The following is a 26,055-nucleotide window of genomic DNA, read 5'->3' on the forward strand; positions in this document are numbered from 1 at the left end:
CTCTTTAGGCAATTAATCTCAGACCATTTTTAGACAAAAGTCAAAACATGCCTTTCTGAAAATAGTACCCGGTTGGTATTACCAAAAAGTATTCAATTAAATAAAGTGTACACCTGACTACTTATGAAATTTTAAAGTCACAGCGGTTTCTCTGAAAATAATAAGTTAAAACACCATCAGACCTCCAATTCATAAGCCAGCCAATTACGGAAGAGCACTCAAAAACATTTCAAAAACAGCGAAAACTCGAACAAAAGACAACGTAAGACGACACAACCAGTCAGCGAGGAGCTTATGTATGAACAGCTCCAGTTGCGCCCACGCGTCGTCAATAATCTCCGGCAATCAAGTGCCAGCAATCAAATATAATAATTGGTGTGTGTGTGTGTGAACATGTGTGGATCCGCTCAACGAGACTACGGTGGCAAGTTGCACGGACAGTGCATTAAGTTGCATGAACGCTGACAGACAACAGCTGTGTGCGTGTGACAGTGTGACGGAGCGCAGCGCATACAACGCGAAGGCGGGACAAGCGCATGCACGCATCAACACAAAGAGGGAGTTGACAATGCGTTGCAGGCAGACGGACAAACCGACTGGCTGGAACGCTGAACTATTTACGCTATTTTATGATGGCAACGGACTGCCGAAGGTAGAAGACAATTGACAATTCGACAGTTGTGCCAATAACATAAACAACGGTTAAGTGCTGAAAACTACTACAACAACTGTAGCGGAGGCAACAACAGACATTGTCAACTGTTGGCCCTGTTGTCATTGTATTGCTGTTGTTTTTATTTTTAGTCCTCTTTAGTAATCTGCGTTGTGCGCGGTCGTCAGTCGTCAGTCGTTTGGATAATTGGACATTTTTATTGTTTATTTTTCGTTTTTGAGTTCCTATTTTTTAAGTGTTTTATTGCTGCTCTTGCCGCATTGTTGTTGCACGGTGTGTAATGGCATGCAACCTTAAGGTAGTCCCTAATGTAATATAGAGCACTTAACAAATAAAATTACGCCCTAATTTCGTCGTCAGAGCGGAACGCATAAAGCACTTCCGTGGTTCCAATAGAATACTGGCTTTTCAATGAGTAGGACAAAGAGAGAGATAGTATCTTTAGCATATAGTTATATCTCTTGAATTCCTTTTTAAATTATACATTAGACCCTTCTGAGACAAAAATCGTATGGCAGTTCCAAAACTATTTGAGAATATGAGGTCTTTCGTTTCGGCATACTTCATTTTTTTGATCGTGAAGTCCGATTTTTTGCTATTTATTCAATGCTTTATAAAAAGTGTTACAGTGATCGGATTTAGTTGAAATATGCGCCGTTTCGTTCGATAATCTGTTTTCATCTAGACAGCAACTTCATAATACCCCCCTTGTGTAAGCCCTCCTCCTTATTTGCGAAGAACTCGGACAGCTACTTTTCACAAGCCTCTTTTGAGTTCAACTTTACACCAACAAGGACGTTCGCCATGGACAGGAACAGGTGGTAATCACATGGTATGTCCGGGCTATATGGTGGATGCGATAAAAGCTTCCACCCGAGCTCCCGTAGCTGCTGACGAGTCATCAACGAAGTGTGTGGTCTGGCGTTGTACTGATGAAACACTACATCCTTCCTGTTGGCCAGTTCTGGACGCTTCTGGTCGATAGCCTACTTCAAGCGGGGTTCAGTTGTATTGGGCCTTCGACCACGAGCGTTTTCGCTCGATATTGTCGTATGTGATCCATTTTTCGTCGCCAGTCACCATTCGCCTTAAAAATGGATCGAGTTCCGTCCGTTTCAGCAGCATATCGCAGGCGTTGATTCGGTTCGGAAGGATTTTTTGCGACAAATCATGCGACACCCGAACATCAAGATGTTTTGTGTATCCAGTCTTCTGCACATGGTTTAAAAGGGTTTGGTGCTTAACTCCCATCTTCTAGGCGATGTCACGAGATGTCACATGCCGGTCTAACCCGATGTTTTCCATGATTTGACCGGTTTTCGTCGTCACAGATCTTCCGGCGGCTGGCTTATCCATGGCGTCGCTTTCACCCGCTCTGAATCGTCGAGACCGTTCCTCCGCAGTTTGAAGTGATAGAGTGTTAATCTCACGGAACGTTTCTCTAGCGGAATTGTCTTTAACGAAGGAAAACTTTAAAATACCGCGAATTTCGGCGTAAGTGAACTCCATGTTTACACGTCTATAACTGTCGGACGCAATATTCAAACTAATCATGCACAGCGTCGTCTTGTAGGTTATCTCAAGACCTTTCTAAGATGTATAGTATTGCCAGATACTAGCTCTGTAGCGCTTTATACATAGCCACGAAAGTCAAAAGACAAAAAGGCGGAAGAGAGATATTTGACAACCTAATCTTCAGTAAAACTACGTATTCTGGAAGCGGAGTTCGGAAGCTTTTACACCTCAGATGAGCTATGGAGGAACTCCAAACGGAAGTTTTGCTACTTTTTCTCTTTCCAATAACATCAACAAACTCGAGGATCGTGTGTTCGGATTGTCACCGATCTGAAACCTGTAATTCAGAATGTCTTATTTCTAACAACAGATTACCAGCAATTCTTTCTATACTTTCGCCTTTGAAATATTTGCTGAAGTTTTCTGTTGACCCCAGCTACCATTTCAGAGTTCGGTGTTTCTAAGACCCGCTCAAAACTTACACTAGAAATAGGCGTATAAGCCATTAACGCCCTTACATGCTGGCGTTTTACTTATCTTTTCTCGTTTCTTACTTCCTTTTTCTTTGTAAAACGATTTGGTTTGATCGCTTTGTGTTTCATACAATTGTCAAATTGTTTTTGATTGCTTTTTAAATTGTTGTTATTTACTGAAAATGCCTTAAGCCAACAGCGGCTACACGGCACCTACCCCTCGACTCCTCTAAACACTATCACAGCGCATGCCACCACTGCCACAGCAGCTGCTTCCTCACGCGCACTCATTTCGTTGCGTATTTGTCGCATTTTTTATGACCGCTGCCTCACCGAAGGCGGCTAAAATAGCAGCTCGACCAGCCTGCTCGAACTCGTTTGTACTTCACATACATACATAAGTATGTGCGTAGCTGACAGCGTGTGGGCTTCTGCCTTTAAGCTCATTCCATTTCATTTGGTATTTAAGTGCATACTTTAGTGGACAGCAAATCGTCTTTTTGATTGGAATTTATAGGCTTCTGTTTTGGAAAAAATTGTCTACCACAACCTCACTTTGAGATGTGTGTGTGTTGGTGTGTTGTAATGTCTAAAAAAATTGCTCTGTACATAATTGCTGCCTGTGGTCGAAAGACGCGCGACAGTTGGTGGAATTGCTCACCGTTTATCGCTTCTATTTGGCTTGCGGGAAACGGTGTTTGCCCCGAGAGTTGTTCATCGACTTTGTCAGCGAAATTTATGTAGCCGATTTTATCAAAATTACTCTTAGATAGTTGTGTTAAGTGAAGTGGAAAGAAATTAGTTCTTATTGAGAATTTCAACTTTGATGTAAACATTCGTAATTGCTGACGAAATGGGAATTTAGACAAAGCTGTAAGAAAATTGCGCTCACTTTAAATTAATTTTTATTGACTTCGGGCTATAATTAAAGTAATGCCATTAATAGTACACACAGATTTGAAGACTTCTGCAATTTCTTATATAACCCCAAAGCAGATGGACGAGCTGAAGTACAGAGGGAATCATTAGTTGTCTTCTTCTTTATTGACGTAGACACCATCTACGCGGTTACCGAGTTTACAACAGCGCTCCAGTCGTTCTTCCGTTTCACTGCTTGCCGGCAATTGGAGATCCCAAGCGAAGCCAGGTCCTTCTCTACCTGGTCTTTCCAAAGGACTGGAGTTCTTCCTCTTCCTCTGCTTACCTCGGCGATAGAAAGCTGGAAGGCTTTTGTCCATTCGGAAGACATGATACAGTCAGCGTAACCGCTGTCTTCTAATTCGCTGATAGAGGGCTTTGATCTTTCACCCAATACTCTCAACAGAACCTTATGCGCGATATTTAGAAGCCTTATTAAATGGTATTTAACGCAGATTGTGAGGTCTAATGTGAGAAGGCGAGCTAAGGTAAGAAGGCGAACCATCGCTTCCTGCTGGATTTGGGACTAGCTACGTAAAAAACTCTCCCAATGAAGAGGAAACAACAGCATCGGACGAAAGACCCCCTTTTGATGATGACCATAGCAAACGCAATCATGACTCTGCCAAAGGATAAAGAGTCCAACAGATGGCAAACTCGATTGATAATCGTATTATTTAATAGACAGAGAGACTGAAGGCAAGATGTACTTCGGAAAACGGAAAGTCCGATTGAAAGTTACTTGGTTTGAAGGTAATAAATTAGAAGATAATTTCCGCAAAAAAAAGAACCAAACGACAGCAAAGTTGATTGGCAGATGTTCGAAGTTTAAGTGGATGGAAGGTTGGATTGATGAATCATGGAACTGAAATACCGAAGTAACAAAATCCGTCTAAAGAGATGAAGAAGAAATAAACTCACGAACAAAACTTTACCACTGTAAAACAAAGGTACGAGATTGATTGATTACAGATGGAAAGTTGGATTGATGAACCATTGAAGTAAAAGACCGAAAGAGCAAGGCCCGTCTTAAGAGATGAAGATGAAATAAAACCACGAATAAAACCTTAAATATACTGAAAGTCGGATCCACAATCAAAAGAAGATACCAAGTTGATTGATTATGAATGGAAAGTTGGATTGATGAACCGTTGAACTAAAAGACCGAAGTAACAAGATCCGTCTTAGGGGATGAAGAAGAAATAAGACCACGAACAAAACTTTAAATATATTTAAAATACGGATCCAGTGCCAAACGAGGTTATGAGATCAGTAAAAAGGCTAAGACACCGAAGGATTGCTTGAGTAAGAAACCGATAGCTGGTAGAAGAATTGGAATAAAGACAAGGCGTTAAAATATGGTTTCGAAATTACCATGAAACCCAACCCAATTTGATTAGCTGGTTATATCAATATTATTGAGGCAATAATTATCCGACTTCGATCATAACTCAACTTTAGCTGCTTAAATTATTGAGGAGAATTTATTTCATTACATCCACATACGTATGCTGACTTGTAGGCCCTTAAGACTTTCAATAAGCGTCTAAAGCCTAGACTCTTTGTTTAGAATTGAGATTGAGGTTTAATTTCAGAGCTAAAAGTAACATAACTTACTCCACTTGCGTAATTCCAGCAAATCCTCTTTTCATATTTCCAACTTCGATTTAGTTACAAAGGAAACTAGTTAAGCCATGAGCTTTAGAGCACATTCGGCACTTAAGCACATGTGCTTTCTTCTAACCTTCAGCCGCCGTCATTCTTTGACGCTTCGAACCCGCAGCACAAGCATAGCTGATCACACCTTCGTCGCGATCAATTTATTATATATGGTGTACGCGCTCGTCGCCAAGGTGACGAACGATTTATGGCAGCTGTCAATCGACACCGACTACAATGCAACGCTGCATAGCCGAACTCACGCACATACACGAGCATTGCAGTAAGCATCCTCTAAAGCCGATTAGTTATGGCTTAAATTTACGATTTGATTTTTTCAATTATACGGTGAGGAAATTACATTTCAGATTACAAATACCATACTAGATGTTAGAATTTATTTTTCTATTTTTGTTCGCTCATTCGCTGTTGGCATTATCAGCTGTCAAATCGATTTCGTTTGCTGAGCGTGGGCGGGCGTAGGTGTATGAAAATCGTATAAATTCGAATGGAAATAATAATGCAGTGGCAACATCAGCTGAAGCAAATGAAGCATGAAGAAGCGCAGCGGTGTGTGGACGACTGTCAGTCAACAGCTTGTCGAGCACTTGAACTTCAACGCGATCGGCAATATCGTAAATTGAATAAATAGCACTTTTTAAGGTGCTTAAATATGGTGGGTGGCAGGTTTATGCAGTCTTTTTGGGTTTATTTTTATATATTGTTGTTCTTGAAGTACTTTCCGCCGAATGTTTGAATTTTAATGAAATTTTAAGCTCACGCGGAGCAAACGAAAAACATAAAGTAAAGCAAAATAAAATGGAAATATTTATTTATGGAGAAGATGTTAGATAGATAGATGAATCTGTTTATTTTTTTCCTCCAAACCTTAGCTGGACGTTCGAATTTCTAGATAATACCCCAGTTTGCTTCACTCTCCAACATGACACTGATTGAATTGTCCGTGTTTATTGGGCCAACCAGGCCTTCTTCACATTGCCATCGCCATGTTCAGCGTCATCTTCTGTCGCGTTTTTGTGTAGGCGTGACGACTTTTCGACTTTTCCCATTCTGTGGAGGTACTTTTTGAAGTATCCATGACCGGATAAAAGCTCGGTTCTGCAAACTTACGGCTTGTCCATAAGTCTAGATCTTTTATCAGGCTGGCCGTCCATCTGCCTCAACTTTTATTCTCCCATCTTTGTTACCATGTTGTTATTGTATCGTTGTATTCTTGTAATTTTCGGAAGTTTTCTTTGGCTTCCACAGCTTTTTTCTTTCGAATGCCAAGATGTCAAGCGGGGCATTATCACTTATAACTAATATTGCATCACCTGAACTATGGTAGCCTGATGCAACTCTGAGGGGTGCAATGGGGTGAACTCTGGCCCCTACCTCACGTTGATTTTCCTTTTTAAGCACATCTGCCCAGATCTCAGCGCTGTATAATAGGACGCTGATTGCCGTCGACATTATTAGCTTTCTCTTTTCTTGGCTGGAGCCTCCTACGTTTGCCATTACTGTACTCAGTTGGAAGGTGATTTTCGCTGCTTTTCCTGCGGCGTGCTTGATTTGTACCGAGAAGATTACTCTGGGGTCCAGCCTTACGCCTAGGTAGTTTACTACTTTTTGTGACCTAAGAATATCCCTAGTCGTTTGAATACTAATTTTGAAAGGCATGTACTTATTTGCTAGCAGTAGTTGCTCTGCTTTTTCCGTAGCAAGCTGGAGGTTGTGTGAGTCGAGCCATGCTTGCGTCCACACCATGACCTGATTAAACCTTTCTTCGCGCTTCTTCTGTGTCTCTTGCTGTAATGACTGCTGCAATATCGTCCACGTAGCCAATTAAGTACGATTCGTTTGACACTTCGAGTTTTAATATAGCGTCATAGCTGCTATTCCACAAGTCTGGGATTCTAGAATGGATCCTTGTGCAGCTCTTGACGTGAGTTGTGACTCTAGTTTGGTACAGTAGTTTTCTGTTACTAAGGTAGCTCCGCACTACAGGTCCTGACGGTAGACGGTGGTTTCAAAATTATTTTCGAGAGCGTCGATCACATTCACCCATCTACCGCAGTTGAAGGCGTTTCGGATATCTAAAGTCGCCAGCAACACTATTAGTTTGTATTTATGCCATCTGCGCTGTACACTTTCAATGACGCATTTTATAACTCATAGAGTTGTTCTGCCGGGTCTAAAGTCGTGTTGTTTAGGGGAAAGTCCTCCAGCTTCATTAATAGCCGCTTCGAGTCTGGTTGTAAGCAGCCTTTCATATAGTCAGAAAATTAAGAGACATATCATAGCTTTTATTGTTAGAAATGGGCTTATGAAGCGAAGTTGACTGACTTGGGTTTCATGTGGCCTATTAAAATATTTTAGTAAATATATTTATTTAACCCGCAAGAACAATATCTGATCGTAAATTTAAGGCAGAATATATGACTGCTTAGATCAAGGGTCCATTTGTTACACTACAGATGGAAATTGAAATAAAGTCAAATGGAACCCACTAATACATCCGAGTACTCTAAAAACTTTAGACAATGGTAATTTGTATGAGTCTTATATGTCAATTTACACTCACGCCCCGCTTGGAATATGATAAAAAGAATCCCTATTTTCATATATAAATTTCATTCTTCAACAAAAAAAATTTATTCCACCAACAATTCTACATTGTGAAAGCTGATTTGGAGAAATGAAATTTTTTAGAATTTCTTCCTCTGTCGATATTTGATCTTCTTTGGTCAAGGGAATAAATGTTTATACTTTCATTGAAATTTATAAAATTTAATTTTATAGAAAAACATTTTAATATTTTACGAATAAATACATAAATAAATAAATATATATAAGAAATACTTACAATTATGTTTAATTTTTATTAACATCCACTTTAATCCATTACTCTCTTTCGAAACAAATTGTTTGGAGAGAATGAGCCACAGATCATAACAAATTTAACTCTCTCTCTACTTCTCTCTTCCTCTATCTCCCTTATTCTCTCTTTTCTCATTACAACATTATTATCTTGCATGTGAAACCGTATTTAAATCTCTAGTAGAAGTCCTTCTACATTGCTTCTTCACTTTACCCGCTCTTTAATAAGGCCTTGTTAATGTTTTATAGCAAAATCCTTCCCAAACTTCATTAAATTACCTTCACAAATACATTAACTTACAATGCAGAGCCCTCTTGGTTGTTACTGCTCTCACTTGCTGCCGTAGTTGACGTGGTATCTACAACACTCTGTGTACTTGACTCACTATTTGCTATTTCTGCAGCTTGTGTTGTGCTGCTACTCTCACTCTCAGCAGCCTCACTACCCGCCACACATTTGCATGAATCACCAGTACGCGTTTCAATCCAATCCAAATACTGAGTAACACGCGTATAAACACCCGGTGCATTGGGTCGTGCACAGCCCTCTCCCCAAGACACAACACCAGCCAACTGATAGGCCTTCGTCGCATTATTGGGGATATGTAAGGGACCACCGCTATCACCCTGGCACGAATCCTTGCCGCCTTCAGGATAACCAGCGCAAAGCATATTATCCGTAATGCGGTCAGAGCCATATTTACTCTTGCGACAGGTCTCCTGTGACATAACGGGTACTTGCACCTCCTACACGAGTAAGTAAGAATGAGTAAAAAATTAAGCTGCCACGGTTTTTGTACTCACCTGCAGGCGATCAGCTATGAAGCCGCCCTCCTTGACGGCACCCCAGCCGGTGACCACAGCCAGCTCACCATCGTAGGTATTACCAGCCTCCGCAAGGCATACGGGTCGCAAAGGATCACGCAACTCTACTGGTTCGGTGAAACGTAACAGTGCAATATCATTATCTAAATTGCGTGTACTGTAACCGTCGTGCACCATAATCTTATCGAGCTGGCGATCGATCGTACTCACACGGCCGTCCGTGCGATTGTGCGACAATAGACGCACGGAGATCTGACGCTTATTGAAACCACGCACACAATGCGCTGCCGTTAGCACGTACTGATCGTTGATCAGTGCGCCACCGCAATAAAAGTCGCCACGGCGCATCAGCATTGCCATCCAAGGATACTCATTCACCTCGGTGTCCATGCCGCCGACAATGCGATGAAAGGTGTTGATGCTGCCGCAATTGCAAGACGGACAATTGCGCATTGGCGTGGCTGGCGTGGCAGAGGTTGACGGTGAGGCGGTGGTGTTTGGACGGAAAATTGCTGTGATCCAACCTATAATATTATCCTGCCGCAGAGCTGTTGGTGTTGCGGCGGTAGCGGGCACAACTGAGGCGACACCGTAGTGCAAGAAGACATGCACAAGGATGAGTGCAGCTAACCAGTGATATTTATAAGCCATAATATTCTTGGTATACTTCGTCGCTGTGAACCGTTATGATGCAGCAAAGCGCAGCAACTGTTTGCTGGTTAAATGCACATTGAGCCTAGAAGTGAGCGCTGTCGCAAGCGCTCCACAATCAAGCTACTTGGCCGGTTTGTGGTGGTCAGCAGACTAGTTGTTCAATTATTTGCGGCTTAGAAATATCCTCTTCGTATGCCAACGACTACTACTTTTCAAACAACTTTCCCAATTGAAACCGGCTGCAATTGGGATTAATTGATATGCAAGTTGGGTGCAGTGGGCCAATCCACGAAACCGTGACGGTCAAGTCGCAACAGCGGCAATAAATTTAATGGTTACTGCTATAAAAATGAGCACGTACTCTTTCCGACAACAGTAACTGCTTGCTGAAAAACGACAAACAAATAAATGGAAAGTTCCCAAACTGGCTGGAACTCGAAAGCGTCTAACGAAATCGCACTTGAAAGTCGTGATCTTCATTGCAAAATTTTGTTTTTATTTTTTGTTTTTAATAAATAAATAAATAAGTAAAGCAAGTAAGCGGTAAATGCAACATAAATTAACTAAACCATTCAACGAACTGCTCCCTCCCTCTCTCAAGTGACCCAAATAAATACGTATGTATAGTATATATGAAACCTCACGTCTGACAAACTCCGTAGCGCCACGCGCTCTCTCCATTGTCTTTTACGTTAATACCCCCGCAACAATTAAAATTTCTTTATCTTCTTGGTTTCCGAATGACAAAGGCAAGCATTTCTTGTGACGGTCTTAATCCATGTGCCATAGCGATTGACGCGTGCATAGACGCCAGGGAATCCGGCTTTGGCACAACCTTCACCCCACGATACTACGCCAGCAATTTGATGTTCTCTCGTGCCGGGTGCGACGACATGCAGAGGTCCGCCGCTATCACCTTGGCAGGAGTCCTTCTTGCCTTCATCAAAACCGGCGCACAGCATATTGTCTGTGATCCGCGTGGCGCCGTAGCGCGATTTGCGGCAATCCTCCTGCGACATGATGGGTACTTGTACTTCCTGTGGAGTATAAATAAATTAGAGAATATAGTAGCCGCTTAATTTATGAAAAAATATCGAAAATAATGAGAACTTGAGATGTCCTCAAACAAAAATTACTGTCTTTCATAAACCCTGAACTGTGAACCATCGCAAGTAGCTGCCCATAGTCGGTAAGGTGTCTGCAAAGGAAGGAGTGTCTTTGCGGACGAAGTATAATAAAACTCGTGGGACGCCAACTAGAAAATCCAACAACTTCGAGAAACTGTTTGGGACAAGAAACTTCTTGGGCGAAATATTAGGATGTTATGCAGTTTCTGGAATAACTTTGGACCACATTTTAAAATGGATCTTCCGAAAATTGGGAAAGTGTTAAATATTCATATACATGGAATCTTAGTCCATGGTTTCAAAGAAAAAGCAATCTAAAGTGAGGTCAGTGGTGTCTATACACTCTGAACTACGTCTTTTGAACATGATCCACAAGATATGCGGCCAAGAAACAGTCTTTAATAGCTGTGAGTGGATTTGAGAAGAAATTCCTCTAGGTTAGTGTTAAATAAGTCTGTTTGTTCCCCAGCTGAGTCGTGTGAGCTCATTTCTTGCATCCACGAAACTCCGGGTTAACTGTCAATTTTCTTCGTTAGTATCTAGTCGAGACAAAAGGTTTCCAGAAAAGTTCGGATATAGTGAAAAACAAACGAAAAATAAGTCAAGTTGTCAGCGACTAGCGAGCGAGACTATCTGTAAGCAAATAATAAAATAATACTCGTACGATAATAGGCTTTGAACATTCCTTAGACCTATAAAAAGATTTTGAAGTTTTCGGAATATGTATTCATCTTAAGACAGTGCAGCCGTTCAAATCTTCACCACAACTTGAAACGATGCGATCTCTACTTTTCTACCTTAAAACTTCACTCACCTGCAATGTATCAGCGGTAGGTCCACCTACTTTAATAGCACCCCAACCCGTCACAATAGCAGTTTCACCCTTGAAGGACTTGCCAGGCGTAGGCATGCAAACCGGGTGCAAGAGTTCAGTCATCTCCACCGGTTTATCCAATTGTATGATGGCAATATCATTATCATATGTACGTGCATTATATTTCGGATGAGTGGTAATATTGGCGACATTGCGATCGATCTTCTGAAAATGCGACATCTTACGATCATGCTCCAGCAGGCGTACGCTAATGCGCTCCTTGCGGAAGCCATACACGCAATGCGAAGCGGTAATAAGGAATTGATCGTTGATGAGCGAAGCGGCGCAATAGAAGCGACCACCATACAGCAGCATAGCCATCCAAGGATACTGATGCACCTCCGTCTCTTGACCGCCGACAATACGCTTCTGTGTATTGGCTATGCCGCAAACGCACTCCGTGCAATTCCGTGGCGGATTGAGTACGATCGGCGGTGGTGCGGGTGTTGTGCTTGGCGCTGCCGTACTGCTGGTGGTCGGTACTGCCGTTGTGCTCGGCGGTGCTGGTGTTGTGGGCTCCAACGTTGTGCTGGTGCTCGATACGGTTGCTGGTGTAGCGGTGGCTGGTTGCGGTGCCGGTGGCAGTTCTGTGGTGCTGGTCAAACCATCAGGCGATGTTGTGGTCGTACTAGCCGGCACACCGAATATATTTGGACGATTGGGTAGCAGCGAGAGCACCCATTGTATGAAGGTATTCTGTGATTGACGCAATAGCGCGGCAGGTTCACTACGCAAACGCAAGAGATTCACCTCATAGGTGGCCTGTGTGACTGTAGGACATGTGAAGGCGATAATGGCGCCTGCTAATAGCAGGCTGCAAATGATATTTTTCTTAAACATTATTAAATACATATATTTCTTTCTATTTTGAGGAAATGATTTTTTTCACACTTTTTTCGGTACAAACACTTCAAGTACGTCTACTGTGTTGCCGGACACTCGCGCATTTCTCCACAGCCGAACACTAACTGACCGTGGCGCAGCACATTAGCGCACCCGGTAGCTGATTTTTGTAAAGTGGGCCAACTCGACTGGACTGGATCGACGCATCACGCGGCTTATTTGCAAATTATTGCGCTAATTTGATCGTCGCAAGCGGCGGCGGTGTCTAGCTGAAGCGCGGGCAACTACAAGCTGCGGAAATTGCGGCGCGCTCAGCGCTATAAGCACCGCTGTACGCTGAGTGGGTACGAGGTATGCCTACATAGCTGATAGCCAAAAAAAAATAACATATGTATGTTGTTGGTAATGTAACGCGCGTGATTGGACGCCTTAAGTGGCGAAAGTTTGCCGCGTCCCCAAAGTCACGGCAGCGGCTGAAATAAATTCGCTTTTACTTACATATTTCTTTGTTTTGCTTTGCTGCCAGACTTTTCTGTGTCAAGCTTGGTTTGGTATATACACACACATATTATGATTTTGTTTTTTTTCGTGAGCTCATTACAGCTGCCTATGTTTATTGTATTTTTTTGTCTATAACTCTTCAACTATTGTCTTTCGTAATGCACGATTGTTTTGCTTTTGACGTCTGCTTGCAAATTGTTAGGTAATCGTTAATGGTGGCACTTCAGTTGGCATTTCAATGAACACTTGTCGCCCAGAATTCATATTTGGTCAGCTTTTGTGTATTACAACATTTTTTTGTTGCTTTCTTTTGAAGTAAAATTAAGTGCTTTGTATCACATACAAAGTATTGAAGTAACAATGCCAGCAACATCGACGCTTAGGTACCCTATCTATTTAAGTTAATGAAGTTTAAAAATTATTTTTGGACACTTGGTGCAATAGGTGAGTCATATACGAAAAGGTGAGTGGACGACTTGCCTTACGAAGTTATCGGCTAAGATCTTGCAGTTAAAGCAGAGAAATTATCTTTCTCAAATAACTCGCAGTCATTGTATCAATACTTAATATAAACTCCTCGGTTCTAAGGCCCTGTAACATCCGTATGTCGTATAATAAAAAGACCTCCTAATAAATTATACCACACAACAAGCAATGTCGTACTTCCATATTAATCTATCCTTTGGCTTCGTGAACACTGAGTTATTCCTGAGAATCGCTAAGAGTTCAAATGAATATAGCTTTTCTAGTCGGTTTTTTAGTTAAAGGCAAAATAACATAGAGAAGTAATTACTCTAAACTTTCATGAGACTCATTTAAAGATTTATTGAAAAACAATCCTTCTATATAATCTCTGATCTGAATGCGGAGTGACCGCTTCCATCAACAATGCAAACATTACATCTTCAGAGGCCTAAGTATCAGTAATGGACCCATCCAAAATGGGAACGCACGCCCTCTTGCGAAGTAAGATCGACACCTTATTATTTCGTCGCCATTGCTTGTATTCGGCTCACGACACTGCCGTCAGGCATTACATCATGGGGCCAAGCTTAGCCATTCGAATCTTCAGTCACGCATTTTCGCCCTAAGTCCGGTTAATCCTTCTGGTTCCGTTGCGTTACCATACTTTCCTTCTTATTTCTTTGATAACTATAGCTGATCATACTCTGTGCCAGACCACCTTCGATTAGATCATGTAAGGCACGATATTCTCCGGCATCACTTGATCGTTTGTCATCTCCTCTACTTCAAATCTCACTTTTTTTATACTTTGGGCAGCAAAAAATGATAAGCAAAGCGTTTTTTTGCGATGCTGCTGCAGAAGGATTATAATTCACATAAATTAGGGATGGATGAATAAACCTCGGTTAAATGCCTATCTTCGTTTTGTGTGAAGTGTGAGGATCCTCCGCAGCAAAGATACCGAAGTATCCATTCTGATAGCAGAACGGTCGACGGGTGTCGAATTGTCCCTTCTAATAGCCGAATGGTCGGCGGGCGGCAATTGAGTACCTGATCGCAAACGGTTTCCTCCGATGCCTGGGCGCGATTGGAGCTTACAAATATTTTCTATTCTTATGAAAAGCCGGTTCCAGAGAGCAATCTGTGTTTAGGAAAGATAGCCAAGAATCAGGCTACTGACGTTTCAGTTGATGTAGAGGAAGTAAAGCGCCAAACACAGATTGTGTAGGAGTACGAAAGTTGCCTGCAAGGGAAGCAATCGCAACATTCCGCTGAAATCGCAAAACAAACTCTCATAAAAGGAATCACTCCAACAATGAAATGTTGGAAACTCTGCAAAAGAAAGCAAAGCAGGCGGAAGCCGAACTCGGTAGTACAACAACAGCAAAAAATGCCAGGGACTGTCTCCAAGGGTCTATAATAGACGTAAACTCTGCCTCACCTAGCACCATTCGGGAGAGATAAGTGGAGATTGAAGTCAGATTGTCGATTCTAGTGTTAAGCTATGTTCTTGACAATCCGTTTTTTCATACGGATTTTAACTCCTTTTAACTTCTTGGAAACCCTTACCCCTAAGGGATAGTGTTACTAATTATTAGCGACGTCTTTGAATGCTCATACTTACCTAGGACATCCCAAAGAAGCCTCGTGCTCGCATTTGGATTCCCCTTTAAAGCAGCCAAGGGAAAAATTACAACGATATTAAGCTACAGAATAAGTCAATACCAGGAAAACTAGAAGTTTATTAAGGAAGATAAACCAAATTAATCGAGCAGACCCATACTGGTGGCAGTTTTCATAGAATCAATAGAGGCTCTATCGAAAGCTGACAATAAAGATTAGTTTTAGTATCCGCAAAGCAAGGATGAAAATAAATCAAGGAAGTTGAAGGAGACGATACGGAAGAGGTTGATGAAAACAGCCAGCTGCTGTGGGATGTGGTCATCAAATAAGAGATCAGACATTTAAGATAAAGGCAATTAAATCAGAAGAACTCAAAAACAAGGACGCTATCAGAGGAACCCAGTTTCTTTCTATACGCTACGCCTCAGGTGATCCATCCCTTGAGTCCAATTTTTCAAGACTCATTCGAGCGTTTCGACTTGTAACTTGCGAATGACACGCGTGATGTTTTGTTCCAAGGTCTGAGTCAAATCTCGATTGTCTGCATAGACTTTGGACTTTACATATCCTACAGGTAAAAGTCTAACGATGTGATATGACGTGTTCTTGGTTGTTAATCGATCGGCCCGAAACATGTGCTCACCGAGGTATTCTCTCAATAAATCAATTGATTGCTGCTAAGTGTGAGAAGTGTGGGCTCCGTCTTGTTGAAACAAAAAGGTCACTAGCTTAAATTTTAGGCATTAAATATTAGGTTACCCTGGCGCGATAACAGTTGCCATTGACAGTTACGTTCTCACCGACATTATTTTAGAAGAAATATGAACCGCCGCGATATCGCTTGAGAAGTTGAGCTGCTTCAGTTTTACATTGGAAGCAGTGTTCTACTTCTTCCAAAAATGGCTTAGACCTCTTTCTTAAAGCGAGGCTGATCTGTCCGGGTAGTTAGTATACCTCAGAATCTCAACTTTAGGCTCTAATTACCGAGTTCCCATTATATGCGTTTACGAGTATGTTTTAGGAACAAAATATGGTAGTATTTCATTATTCCTAGTACAGTCTCTTACTCTTACAGTTACAGTTTTTATACGGTAGTCTACTTTATTCAAAAATAATTACTTTATTCAATAATAACGGAACACCTAGCCTATGTGTATTCACCTCCAGTCAATAAATCCATCAAATTTGAGGAAAAACGAAAAAATCTTTGAAAGAAATGCAAAAAACTCGCCTCTGCTTCACAGATCGAAGATTAAAAGTCCGAGAAAAGCCGGAAGCGAAAAACAATAAAATAAAAGTCAAACAAGATCTCAGCATGGATTAATGTGAGACCAATTTGGACAACACGAACTGCACAAAAACAAAATCCAACAAAAAAGAGGAACATATTGATTACATGCAGCTAGTTGTTGTTAGTGTGGCATATGGCTGCCTGTGGCTGTCAACGCGCTTTGCTGCACATACTCACACCACGTATTTGCGCCACAAATTGGTAACACTGCCAACACCTACGTGCCACAGCCAAACACCTGGCTGCGGCTGCAGCGCACCCAAAAGTAGCAGTGGGAGTGGGAAACTGCGCTGCACAGCAAAGTAGATTAAGAAAATAGTGAGGGCAGAGAAGCCCTGCGGCGTGAAATTTGTAAGCGGCGGGGAGAGTGCGCAGGTAGATTGCGCTTTGCCCGGTTTTTTTTGGCAACGAACGCGGAACTGCGCTAGTTCAGGCTTAAACTACTCACCTGACAGCCGAAGGAGGCAAAAAGTGAGTTCTTTTTTCTCGCTTTTGTCTTAAAGCGCACTACTAAATCAAAAAATTCAATAGCAGCGCGTTGCAAGTAGATTACCGTTCGTGTGGCTGCTTAGCGCACTTTTCTTTTTATTTAATTTTTTTTCTCATCTTTTTCCTTTTGGTTATCCACTTTTGATGAAGAACTAAATAATAGAAATAATGGAATAAGTGATAAACTTTCAGCGGACGAGCTGAGCGCCGACAATGTGGTTGCTGCCACATAATCGCTAAAGGCGAACACAACTTACAATGCTGCACAAATGCCGCTTTTTGTTGTATACTGCTAGTGATTTCTTGACTTCGAAGCGCTAATTTTTTATCTTCCTCAATTCGGTTCAGAGCGCTTGTTATTGCTTGGCTTTGACTGGTTGGCAGTTTCTTTCTTTCTTTTAGTTTCTGGATGCAATCACTTGGAATATGGCCACAGGTTGTAAAATTTATTAGTGCGCGAAATTTCGTGATTGAAGTGGCTAAGAAAATTTACACCGCACGTAATTGGGAGTGATAATGTATTTAGCGCTCAGAAAAGTACGTAGTAATAGAGTTACTGTTAGTACAAGGAAGAGCAGATATACATATGTATATTGATGAGTGGTTCGGAAGGTTCGACGTCGAGAAGCCGCAATCGGAGGATTTTTTACTCGACTTGCTCTCTATCTCTTAGAGCACTCATTAGAAACTCGTATAAAGGAACTGTGGGACGGCATTTCAAGCTCATTACTTATAGCTGCACACGAAACCATCGGTTTTTGGAAAATGCGAAAGAACAGCTGGTACGATGAGGAGTGCGGTGTAGCAGTGGAGAGAAAGCAGACTGTCTACCTCCCAACGTAACAATCGACCATAACACGTGCAGGATGAGACAGATACCTGGATCCAAAGAAAGACGTGCGACGCAATTGCAGGCAAAAAATAGAGTTGCCGAAATGCGTGAGTATGAAGAGCTTGACAAGCGGGCGCACTAGATTGATGCTATAAAATTCTACGCAAAGATGCGGCGGCTAAGAGAAGGTTTCAAGACCGGAGCATACTCTTGTAAAATCCCTCCAGGTAATCTAATCACTGATGCCCAGAGCATACTAGCACTCCTTCAGGCTGCTGAATGACAGTGAACGCATAACATCAGGAGACGGTGAACCCGATTCCCCAATCGATGACGATGGAGCAGACGTTTCACTGCCTGACCAAGAAGGATTTCGAATAGCAATTACCCTAGGCCAAGCTATTCAAATATGGCGAAAATTGTTAAGGCGCATGCATAAGCTTTTCTTTGTAAACATGATCGGACGAAAACATGCCCGACGATTGGAATTTAAGTGTGCTCTGGTCAATCCACAAAAAAGAAGACCCCATAACCAACTAAGGTCCTCAACATCGCATATAAGATTGTGAAAGACTGAAATCCGTCAGTCAACACACTATCAACCAGATTTTCACCAAGTGCCAAATCATGGAAAATATCTAACAAAGGAAGATCGTCACACACCACCTCTTCGTCGATTTTAAAGCCGACTTTGACAGCACGAAAAGGAACTGCCTCTACAACGCTATGTCTGAACTTGGTATCCCCGAAAAGCTAATATGGCTATATAAGCTTTCGAGAGAAAGCTTCTACGGAAGATTTAGGGTCCTTTGGGAATGGGAAACGGCGAATATCGCATTCGATGGAACGAGCTGGGTGAGATACGACTTTGACATAGTTCAGCGAATTAGCGCTACGTTGGCTAGGTCATGTCGACCTTATAGCTGAAGACACACCAGCTCTGAGAGTTTTCGACGCAGTGCCTGCCGGCGGAAGCAGAAGAACAGGAAAAACAGGTGAAGTATCTGGCTATTTTGAAGAACGACTGATGGCTGTTGTAAACTCGGCTATTACCGCATAAGCAGTGTTTACGCCAATAAAGAAGAAGAGGAAGATACTATTTATTCCTAAGATAACTATTTATTGCTTGATAACTTTTCTGCAGTGTATAGTGTTAAGGGTATTGGGATGGAAGAATTACTCTCAACTTTAGTTAAGGATTACAAGAGTGAAATAATTACCCTCGAACACATTCATAGTGCCTACTTTCTTGACTTACCTTTTATCACGATAAGAGTACAACTTAACCATTAGATATGAGGTTCTGGTAACATTAGTTTCAAAAAACGTTCAGAGGTGGGTTTCGAGGTAGAATCTTTCAAAGAAGATGCCGCTGTGGTAAGGCAGCATGTGCGTCATATTGCCTTCTAAGGATGTACCTTTTTTGGGATCACGCCACGTTAGTATTATCCAACTCTACTGGACATGCGGAACAGTACGCCTACGTACTAAACTCTTAACTCCGGCTGCTTTGGCTTGTACTTGGATCTGCGGGACTAAGCTACACCCTGCGAGATTGTTCAGCTGGTCTTAAGCTTCTCCGCTGCCGTTCTCTTATCCTGTGTTTTTGGATCGCTATTGCGCAAGAACATTTTGTGCTGTCATCGTGGCCGAATCTGTGGAGATACTCCCTGAAACAGCCGTGGGCCGTTAAAAATTGTGTCAGATAAAAGTCTGTATCCCCGTGTTGTTTCTCAATCCACGCTGGTACGTTCTTAATGAGCCTATGCGTCCATCTTCCATTTTCTGCCACATCCCATTGTCTTTGCCGCTCTTCGAGGCTCGCCTGTCTCTCCTTTTTTTGCTCGACAGCCGTTAGGCGCCTATTCATAGCTTTAGATTTTTGATAGACTCTACTTAGCTCTGCGGCCATTAAATCAGGCGGCATAAGACCAGACATGATACTGGCCGCTTTATTGGAGACCGTTATAAACGCCAGATACACATGTTTATATGTGTTCTTTGTTTACAATTTCTATGGCTTGTTCTTTTTTACTCTATCGGCCATGAACTAAATTGAATTAGATGGTTACCACAACAACAACAACAGCCCATAGCTAAACATGTGTTGACCTAAATCACACAGTTTGGCGTAAGCATGAGCACCGAACCCGATTAACGATGGTTAAATCAGCAACGAAAACAAGATTTTCTTCATAATCATCTGCGGTGGCGTACGCTGTCACTGTGGCAACCACAAAAACATAGCGGTGATGTTGCAAATAAATCAACTGAATTGTGATAAGCAAATTGTGGCAACATTATATTATATATGTGGGTATATACATATTCATATGTGGATTAATGACTCATATAGTAAGTTACAGATTATATATGTATCTATATGTACCTATGTATATAAATACTTCATATATGTATGTTTGTATGTGCTTACATGCGGTTAGATAAATCATTTATGCTGCATGTGTGTAGCGCTTCCCAGCCAGTTAATCACTTTACATGCTTAGCGTCATATATACACACGCTTATACATACCTACACATGTTTATGCGGTAGAACAATATGTTTGCGTTTGATAAAAATGCGTATATCTTTGTAAATACGCCGATAAGTAGGTTAACATGGTTAGCCATTAGACACACAAATGCAATGGTTAAGCCACAGAAGCTCAGCTATACACACCAACACATACATATAACGGTATCTCATTTGCTAGCTTACTAAATGATTGACTCTTCTTTACTTGCGCTCCAACTACATATTCCACAGCACATTATTAAAGAGCTGGGCGATATTGATAAGTGTGTTTGTTGTTTTTGTTTTCATCCCAAAAATTACTCGATTTAACTTAATATAATTGTTCTTAAGGTGATTTTTGGACCTTACTATTTGTTAACCGATACAAAAAACACTTAACTCATAATCCACAAAAAACACGCTGGTCAAGTACGTGTCTTTTCTCTCAACAAAATTTTTTCGCAAAAAGGTGGTCATGTAAAAAAATACAAATAACCCCACCGCTTCTACACTAGAGCGTATTGGAGAAGAAAAAGCTGGCTAGCTATGACGTCAAGACATTACTGACCTTGGTAAACACAAAAGCTCATCAACTAACCAAATGAGATAATTTTCAACCAACAAATATCTAGTGACTTACTATCAAACCTCATACAACAACAACAGGGATAGATTTTGGAATGCTTTTGTAAGAGTGACCACAACAATTTATATGCCGAGTTGCTCAAATTCGCACATATATACTGTCTGTATGTATGCATGTATACACCCTGTGCAACCAATGCTGAAACTCTGCTTCAAGCTTTCAAAATGTTAGTCATTAAAGTGAATCAAATGGAATTTATAAGTGAAAATGGTATGATAAAGGACATGAATGCCAGCAGAAGCACTCTTCGGAATTCAGGCTAGAAAATTTATAGAGCTTCAAACATACTTTTGTACTTACAGTCTTTATAGGATACCGGTCTACTTTGTTGCACACATTCTTATGTATTTGGTTCACAAGCTTTTAGAATTGTCTAATTGAGAAGCATTTGTGGTAGCATTCTTGTCAAAAGAGAGTAGTTTCAGTATAAAATATTACACGAGGCATATGACAATCAGAGAACATAATTTTTGTTGAAAGTGTCGCAAAACAATTTAGTGGCATAGAAATCTTTCTGTAAAGAATGTCTTTCGCGCGCTACGCTCGACTTATGGTCAACATAATCGATCTACTGTGCGCTCTTTTCATTCATTATTGGATAATATTCGACCGAATAGACGACTTCCAACACACACTAAAGAAAATTTAGCAGCTATAGACACGACGGCCGTGGAGAGTCGATTCGGCGCCACGGCGCGCCGTTTCCAGCCAATCGAACTGACGTGTGGAACGACTTCGAGCAATTAATGATGAGATCTTTAATTGAAGGCATATTAAATAGAGCTTGTGCAAGAACTGATGCCGCTCGAGCTTCCGAAGCGACATCACTTCGCTCTATGTCCTCTTGAAACGATTCAAGAAAATACGACGTTTTCGAACCAAATTTCTAAACCAAAAAAATTTTCGCATTGGGAACGAAGAGCGACCTTAAGAGATTCAAGAGCTGCCATTTGATCCAAAAAATCAACAGTTTTGTATGGTTTGAGGCCTGATTGTATCATTGGCCCATGTTTCTTATGTAGTTGAGAACGTAACCGTCAATGGCGACCTTTATGGTGTCATGATAATCGACTTTTTAATGCCTGAATTTAAAGCTCTTGATCTTGGCGACATTTGTTTTCGACAAGACGGCGCCACCTCCCACACATCGCATTAATCAATGGATTCATTGAGAGAACACTTTGGTGAGCAGACAATTAAAGATCAGCTAATATTTGAAAGAGATAATCTTCAAAAAATAAATGCCAAAAAATATTCTTTCAAATGATAATAAACATTTCTCATTAAATTTGAAGTTGTGCTGTTTCTTTAAAAAGTAGGGAACCTCGAAATAAATCACCTTATATACGAGGGCTGCTATATATATCTGTGGCCTAATAATGAAAATAGAAATATTTATCAACGAAAATGGTTTTATTGTTTTTTCAAAATATTCTCCATCAAGATTTATACACTTTTGCATGCGCTCAAACTAATTTTCGAAGCACTTTTTCCACTCCGATTGAGACACCTCCAAAACATGGTTTTTGAATGCTTTAACAGCATCTTCTGGCGACGAAAATCGTTGACCACGCATTATTTTCTTGATGTGTGGGAATAAAAAGAAGTCATTGGGTGCCAAGTCAGGGCTGTACGGCGGATGACCCATCAATTCGACGTTTTGGCCGGTCAAAAAGGCGCTGGTTTGAGCCGATGTGTGAGAGCTCGCATTGTCATGGTGCACAATGATTCGTCTTCTCTTGTTCGTTTTTCGAATTTCTCCGAAGACTTCAGGCAAACAAATGGTGGTGTACCATTCAGAATTGACCGTCCTACGTTGCTCAAGCGGAACAGTCGCCACATGACCAGTTTTGCCGAAGAAACAGGCGACCATTTGCTTCGAAGTGCTTCTTCCACGAACAACTTTCGTTGGATTTGGCTCGTCACACGGTCGATTGCTGTTTTGTTTCGGGCTCATACGCATAGATCCATGATTCGTCACCTGTGACGATCTTATAAACGTCTTTTGAAGCACCGCGATCGTATTTTTTCAGCATTTCTTTACACCAATCCACACGAGCCTTTTTTTGAGCGATTGTCAAATTATGCGGGATCCAACGAGAACAAACCTTTTTTACGACCAGGTGTTCATGCAATATCGAATGTATGCATAGGCATGCCTCTATCTGAAGGTATGTTACATGACGGTCTTCCGTTATCAGTTCACGTACGGCATCGATGTTTTCTGGCACAACGGCTGTTTTTGGACGACCTTCACGGAATTCGTCTTTGAGCGAGCGTCGGCCACGATTGAATTCGTTGTAACAGTTTTTCACAGTGCTATAGGATGGTGCTTCATAGCCATACAAAGATTTTAGTTCATCGATGCACTCTTGTCGTGATAATCCACGTCGAAAGTTGTGAAAAATGATCGCACGAAAATGTTCACGAGTTAATTCTATTTTTTGGCCGAGATGAATTTTTTAATTCCCTGTAAATAAAACAATTCACGATTAAATGACAAAACGTTCTGAGTGATGTTATGTTAAAAAATGTCAAACTTTCCAATGGAAATGTCAGATTGCACCTGGCAATACTTAGTGTTGCCTAGGCCAGATATATATATATAGCAGCCAACGTAAAGGAGTAAAATCAAGCCAAGTATTCTTGACTGGATAAACAAGATAAATTCAGGACAAATTTTGGATATGCTCGTTTTTCTAGCAACATATTCTTATCCTTATGAGATTTTTTATTCAAACTAGGGCCTGAGACCTGCTATAGCTGGCCTGCCGATGTATGTACTACAGTAGTACTTGTTTATTGACTGTTTTTATGCTTACGACCACGAAACATACGATAAGTCGGCCAAATACAATATCTTGGCAAAGTTGAGCCGAATAAGTTACGTCAAAGTAGGTCATAAATCAAGGTTATATTCACATTTTTTTTCGATTATTGAGGTGAGGAGCACTCCGAATTCCTTCCGACCGCCCAAACTGTCAATAAGGAATACTATTTTGTAAGTTTTTCGCAAAAATTTTCAACCAATATCGTGCCGCAGCCATCGTACTCAACTGATTAACTCCGTGTGTTTTGTGGCTATTCAGCAAGCTCGAACAAACGCTCCGTGGAAACCGCTTTGAGTCCATTGAAGACATTATACGTGAAGCGCTGCTCTAAAATGACGACATTGATACTCGAAGGATCGGAAAAAACGTTGGCACAAGTATATTGGGAACAAAAGGATTACTTTGAGGAGGTAGTAAGAACAAAGTCTTAGTTTTTTACTCATAGTAGTTTTTGTATTAACGTTAACGTTAAATACACACGATCGATCTGTCGTAAGCTCGCTTTGCAATCCAATAATTTATTCGAAAAAAGCGAAAATTCATTGGATTGCCATCGATTTATTGAATATTTTTGGGTTTCGCACATAAAAACTTTACGATTATAAAGTTCGTTGTGGTAACAAGCGGGTAAACAATGGAAAGCAACATACAGTAAATAAACGGTAAATACACATTCACTTTTCGCCACAGCTGCGGCTCACAAATCGCTGACAGCAATTTACGTTTTTGGAATTTTAATTAGAAATTGTGCGCAACAACAACAACATATTAACCAACTGACCAACGACGCGGACAGCATGGAACATAAGCAAACAAACGCACATGCCACAGCAGCTGCGGCATGACATATGTATGTATATATGTATGTATGTGTGTTTTTGCGCGTATTTATTTTCATGCACATCACAATTCCAGGCGGCAATTGACTATGCGAATAACCGGCTTGTTGTTGCCGTGCTGGTGTTGCTTTTAACAGCTGACTGCATGAATGCGCCGCTGGGTGGTCAGCCCGCTTGGTCACTGCCGCTGCTGCAGTTGGAATATGGGGTTTGCGCTTTTACTTAAATAATCTTCTACATGACCACACTGCGCCGCGGATTTGTGATGAAAATTGTTTAGCAGTTCAATTTCAAAATAATCTCTTATTTAATAAAACTTCGTAAAATACTGAGAGATACATTTCAAGCCGGTAAATTTACCCTGGAGCTAATGATTATTTATTAATTAATATTTTTATAGAGTTATGTCTGCACTTAAACAACTCCGAACTCTTCGCTCTCTCGCTTAGTAGTCAATCCAATGGTAAAGATTGATATTTTTTAAATGACATTATTAAATAAATATTTTTCTATTTGAATATAACTGCATTGGTGGTTTGTGCAATAACAATGGCTGACCATTAAAGGTGATTTTTTAGTTGCCCCCTCTCGGAAGTTTCTTCTTTTCATTCGTACTGTTTTTTTACCCGTGAAAAGAGGATCGACACACACCACCTCTTCGTCGATTTTAAAGCTGCTTTTCACAGTACGAAAAGAAGCTGCCTTCTGAATTTGGCGCCCCGCAAAACTAATACGCCTGTGCAAACTGACGTTGAGTAACACCAAAAGCTCCGTCAGGATCGTGAAGGACCTCCCCGACCCGTTGCAGACGACGTTTCAGACAATGCAACTCCCTATCGTGCGACTTATTCAACCTTCTGCTGGGGAAAATAATTCCAGCTGCAGAACTTAATCGAGCAGGTAACAATCTTCTATAAGACAGACTTGAAATCATACGCAGAATAACTCTTGCCAACAGTTGCTATTTCGGACTGAGTAGGCAATTGAGAAGTAAAATCCTCTCTCGACGAACAAAGACCAAATTCTACAAGTCACTCATCATCACCGTCCTTCTATATGGTGCATAGGCATGGACGATGACAACAAAAGATAAGTCGGTGTTATGAGTTTTCGAGAGAAAGATTATGCAGAAGATTTATGGTCCTTTGCGTATTGCCAACGGCGAATATCGCATTCGATAGAATGATGAGCTGTATGAGATATACAAAGACATTGACATAGTTCAGCGATTTAAAAGACGGCGGCTACGCTGGCTAGGTCATGTTGGCCGAATGGATGGAAACAATACAGTTCTTAAAGTATTCGCCCAGTAGCGGCTGGGGGAAGCAGAGGAAGACACCATTGGAAAGATTAGGTGAAGAAGGACCTGGCTTCGCTTGGAATCTCTAATTGGCGCCACGTAGCGAATAGAAGAAACGACTGGCGCGTTGTTGTTAACTCGGCTATAATCGCGTATGCGGTGTCTACGTCAGTAAAGAAGAAGCATTGTTCCAAGACTTATTGTCTGTAATAACAAGTTTTTCAAAAAAAACTAGTAATTTTGAAATAAATCGTGCTTTCAAATGATCATTCAAAATTAT

General features: G+C 41.2%; 3 protein-coding genes across 3 annotated transcripts in view; 1 reads left to right on the forward strand and 2 right to left on the reverse strand.

Annotated features, from left to right (window-relative positions):
* The window catches only part of LOC125777285 (peptidoglycan-recognition protein LF-like), a 578,030-nt gene extending 560,236 nt beyond the window's left edge, over positions 1-17,794 (forward strand). Inside the window, exon 5 of the mRNA XM_049451650.1 lies at positions 17,785-17,794. The gene's annotated coding sequence lies outside the window, so the exon portion shown is untranslated. The remainder of the gene's footprint in view (positions 1-17,784) is intronic.
* LOC105230789 (trypsin-1-like) lies at positions 8,114-9,733 on the reverse strand. The gene is made up of 2 exons (XM_011211772.4): positions 8,923-9,733; positions 8,114-8,865 (listed from the first exon to the last, which is right to left on the reverse strand). The coding sequence occupies exons 1-2, from the start codon at positions 9,592-9,594 to the stop codon at positions 8,416-8,418; spliced, it is 1,122 nt and encodes a 373-aa protein (XP_011210074.3). The 5' UTR covers positions 9,595-9,733; the 3' UTR covers positions 8,114-8,415.
* Positions 10,132-12,680, reverse strand: LOC105230800 (trypsin-1). The gene is made up of 2 exons (XM_011211784.3): positions 11,539-12,680; positions 10,132-10,634 (listed from the first exon to the last, which is right to left on the reverse strand). The coding sequence occupies exons 1-2, from the start codon at positions 12,448-12,450 to the stop codon at positions 10,308-10,310; spliced, it is 1,239 nt and encodes a 412-aa protein (XP_011210086.2). The 5' UTR covers positions 12,451-12,680; the 3' UTR covers positions 10,132-10,307.
* Positions 17,795-26,055: the final 8,261 nt, after the last annotated feature.

The sequence above is a fragment of the Bactrocera dorsalis genome, chromosome 3 (assembly GCF_023373825.1).
Source record: "Bactrocera dorsalis isolate Fly_Bdor chromosome 3, ASM2337382v1, whole genome shotgun sequence".
Taxonomy (NCBI): Eukaryota; Metazoa; Arthropoda; class Insecta; order Diptera; family Tephritidae; genus Bactrocera; species Bactrocera dorsalis.

Excerpts from the sequence above, each read along its gene's own strand:
- LOC105230789 (XM_011211772.4), bottom strand. The coding sequence starts at position 9,594 with ATGGCTTATAAATATCACTGGTTAGCTGCACTCATCCTTGTGCATGTC. Across the intron at positions 8,866-8,922 it reads TCATAGCTGATCGCCTGCAG|GAGGTGCAAGTACCCGTTAT; the intron begins GTGAGTACAAAA and ends TTACTCGTGTAG.
- LOC105230800 (XM_011211784.3), bottom strand. The coding sequence starts at position 12,450 with ATGTATTTAATAATGTTTAAGAAAAATATCATTTGCAGCCTGCTATTA. Across the intron at positions 10,635-11,538 it reads CTACCGCTGATACATTGCAG|GAAGTACAAGTACCCATCAT; the intron begins GTGAGTGAAGTT and ends TATACTCCACAG.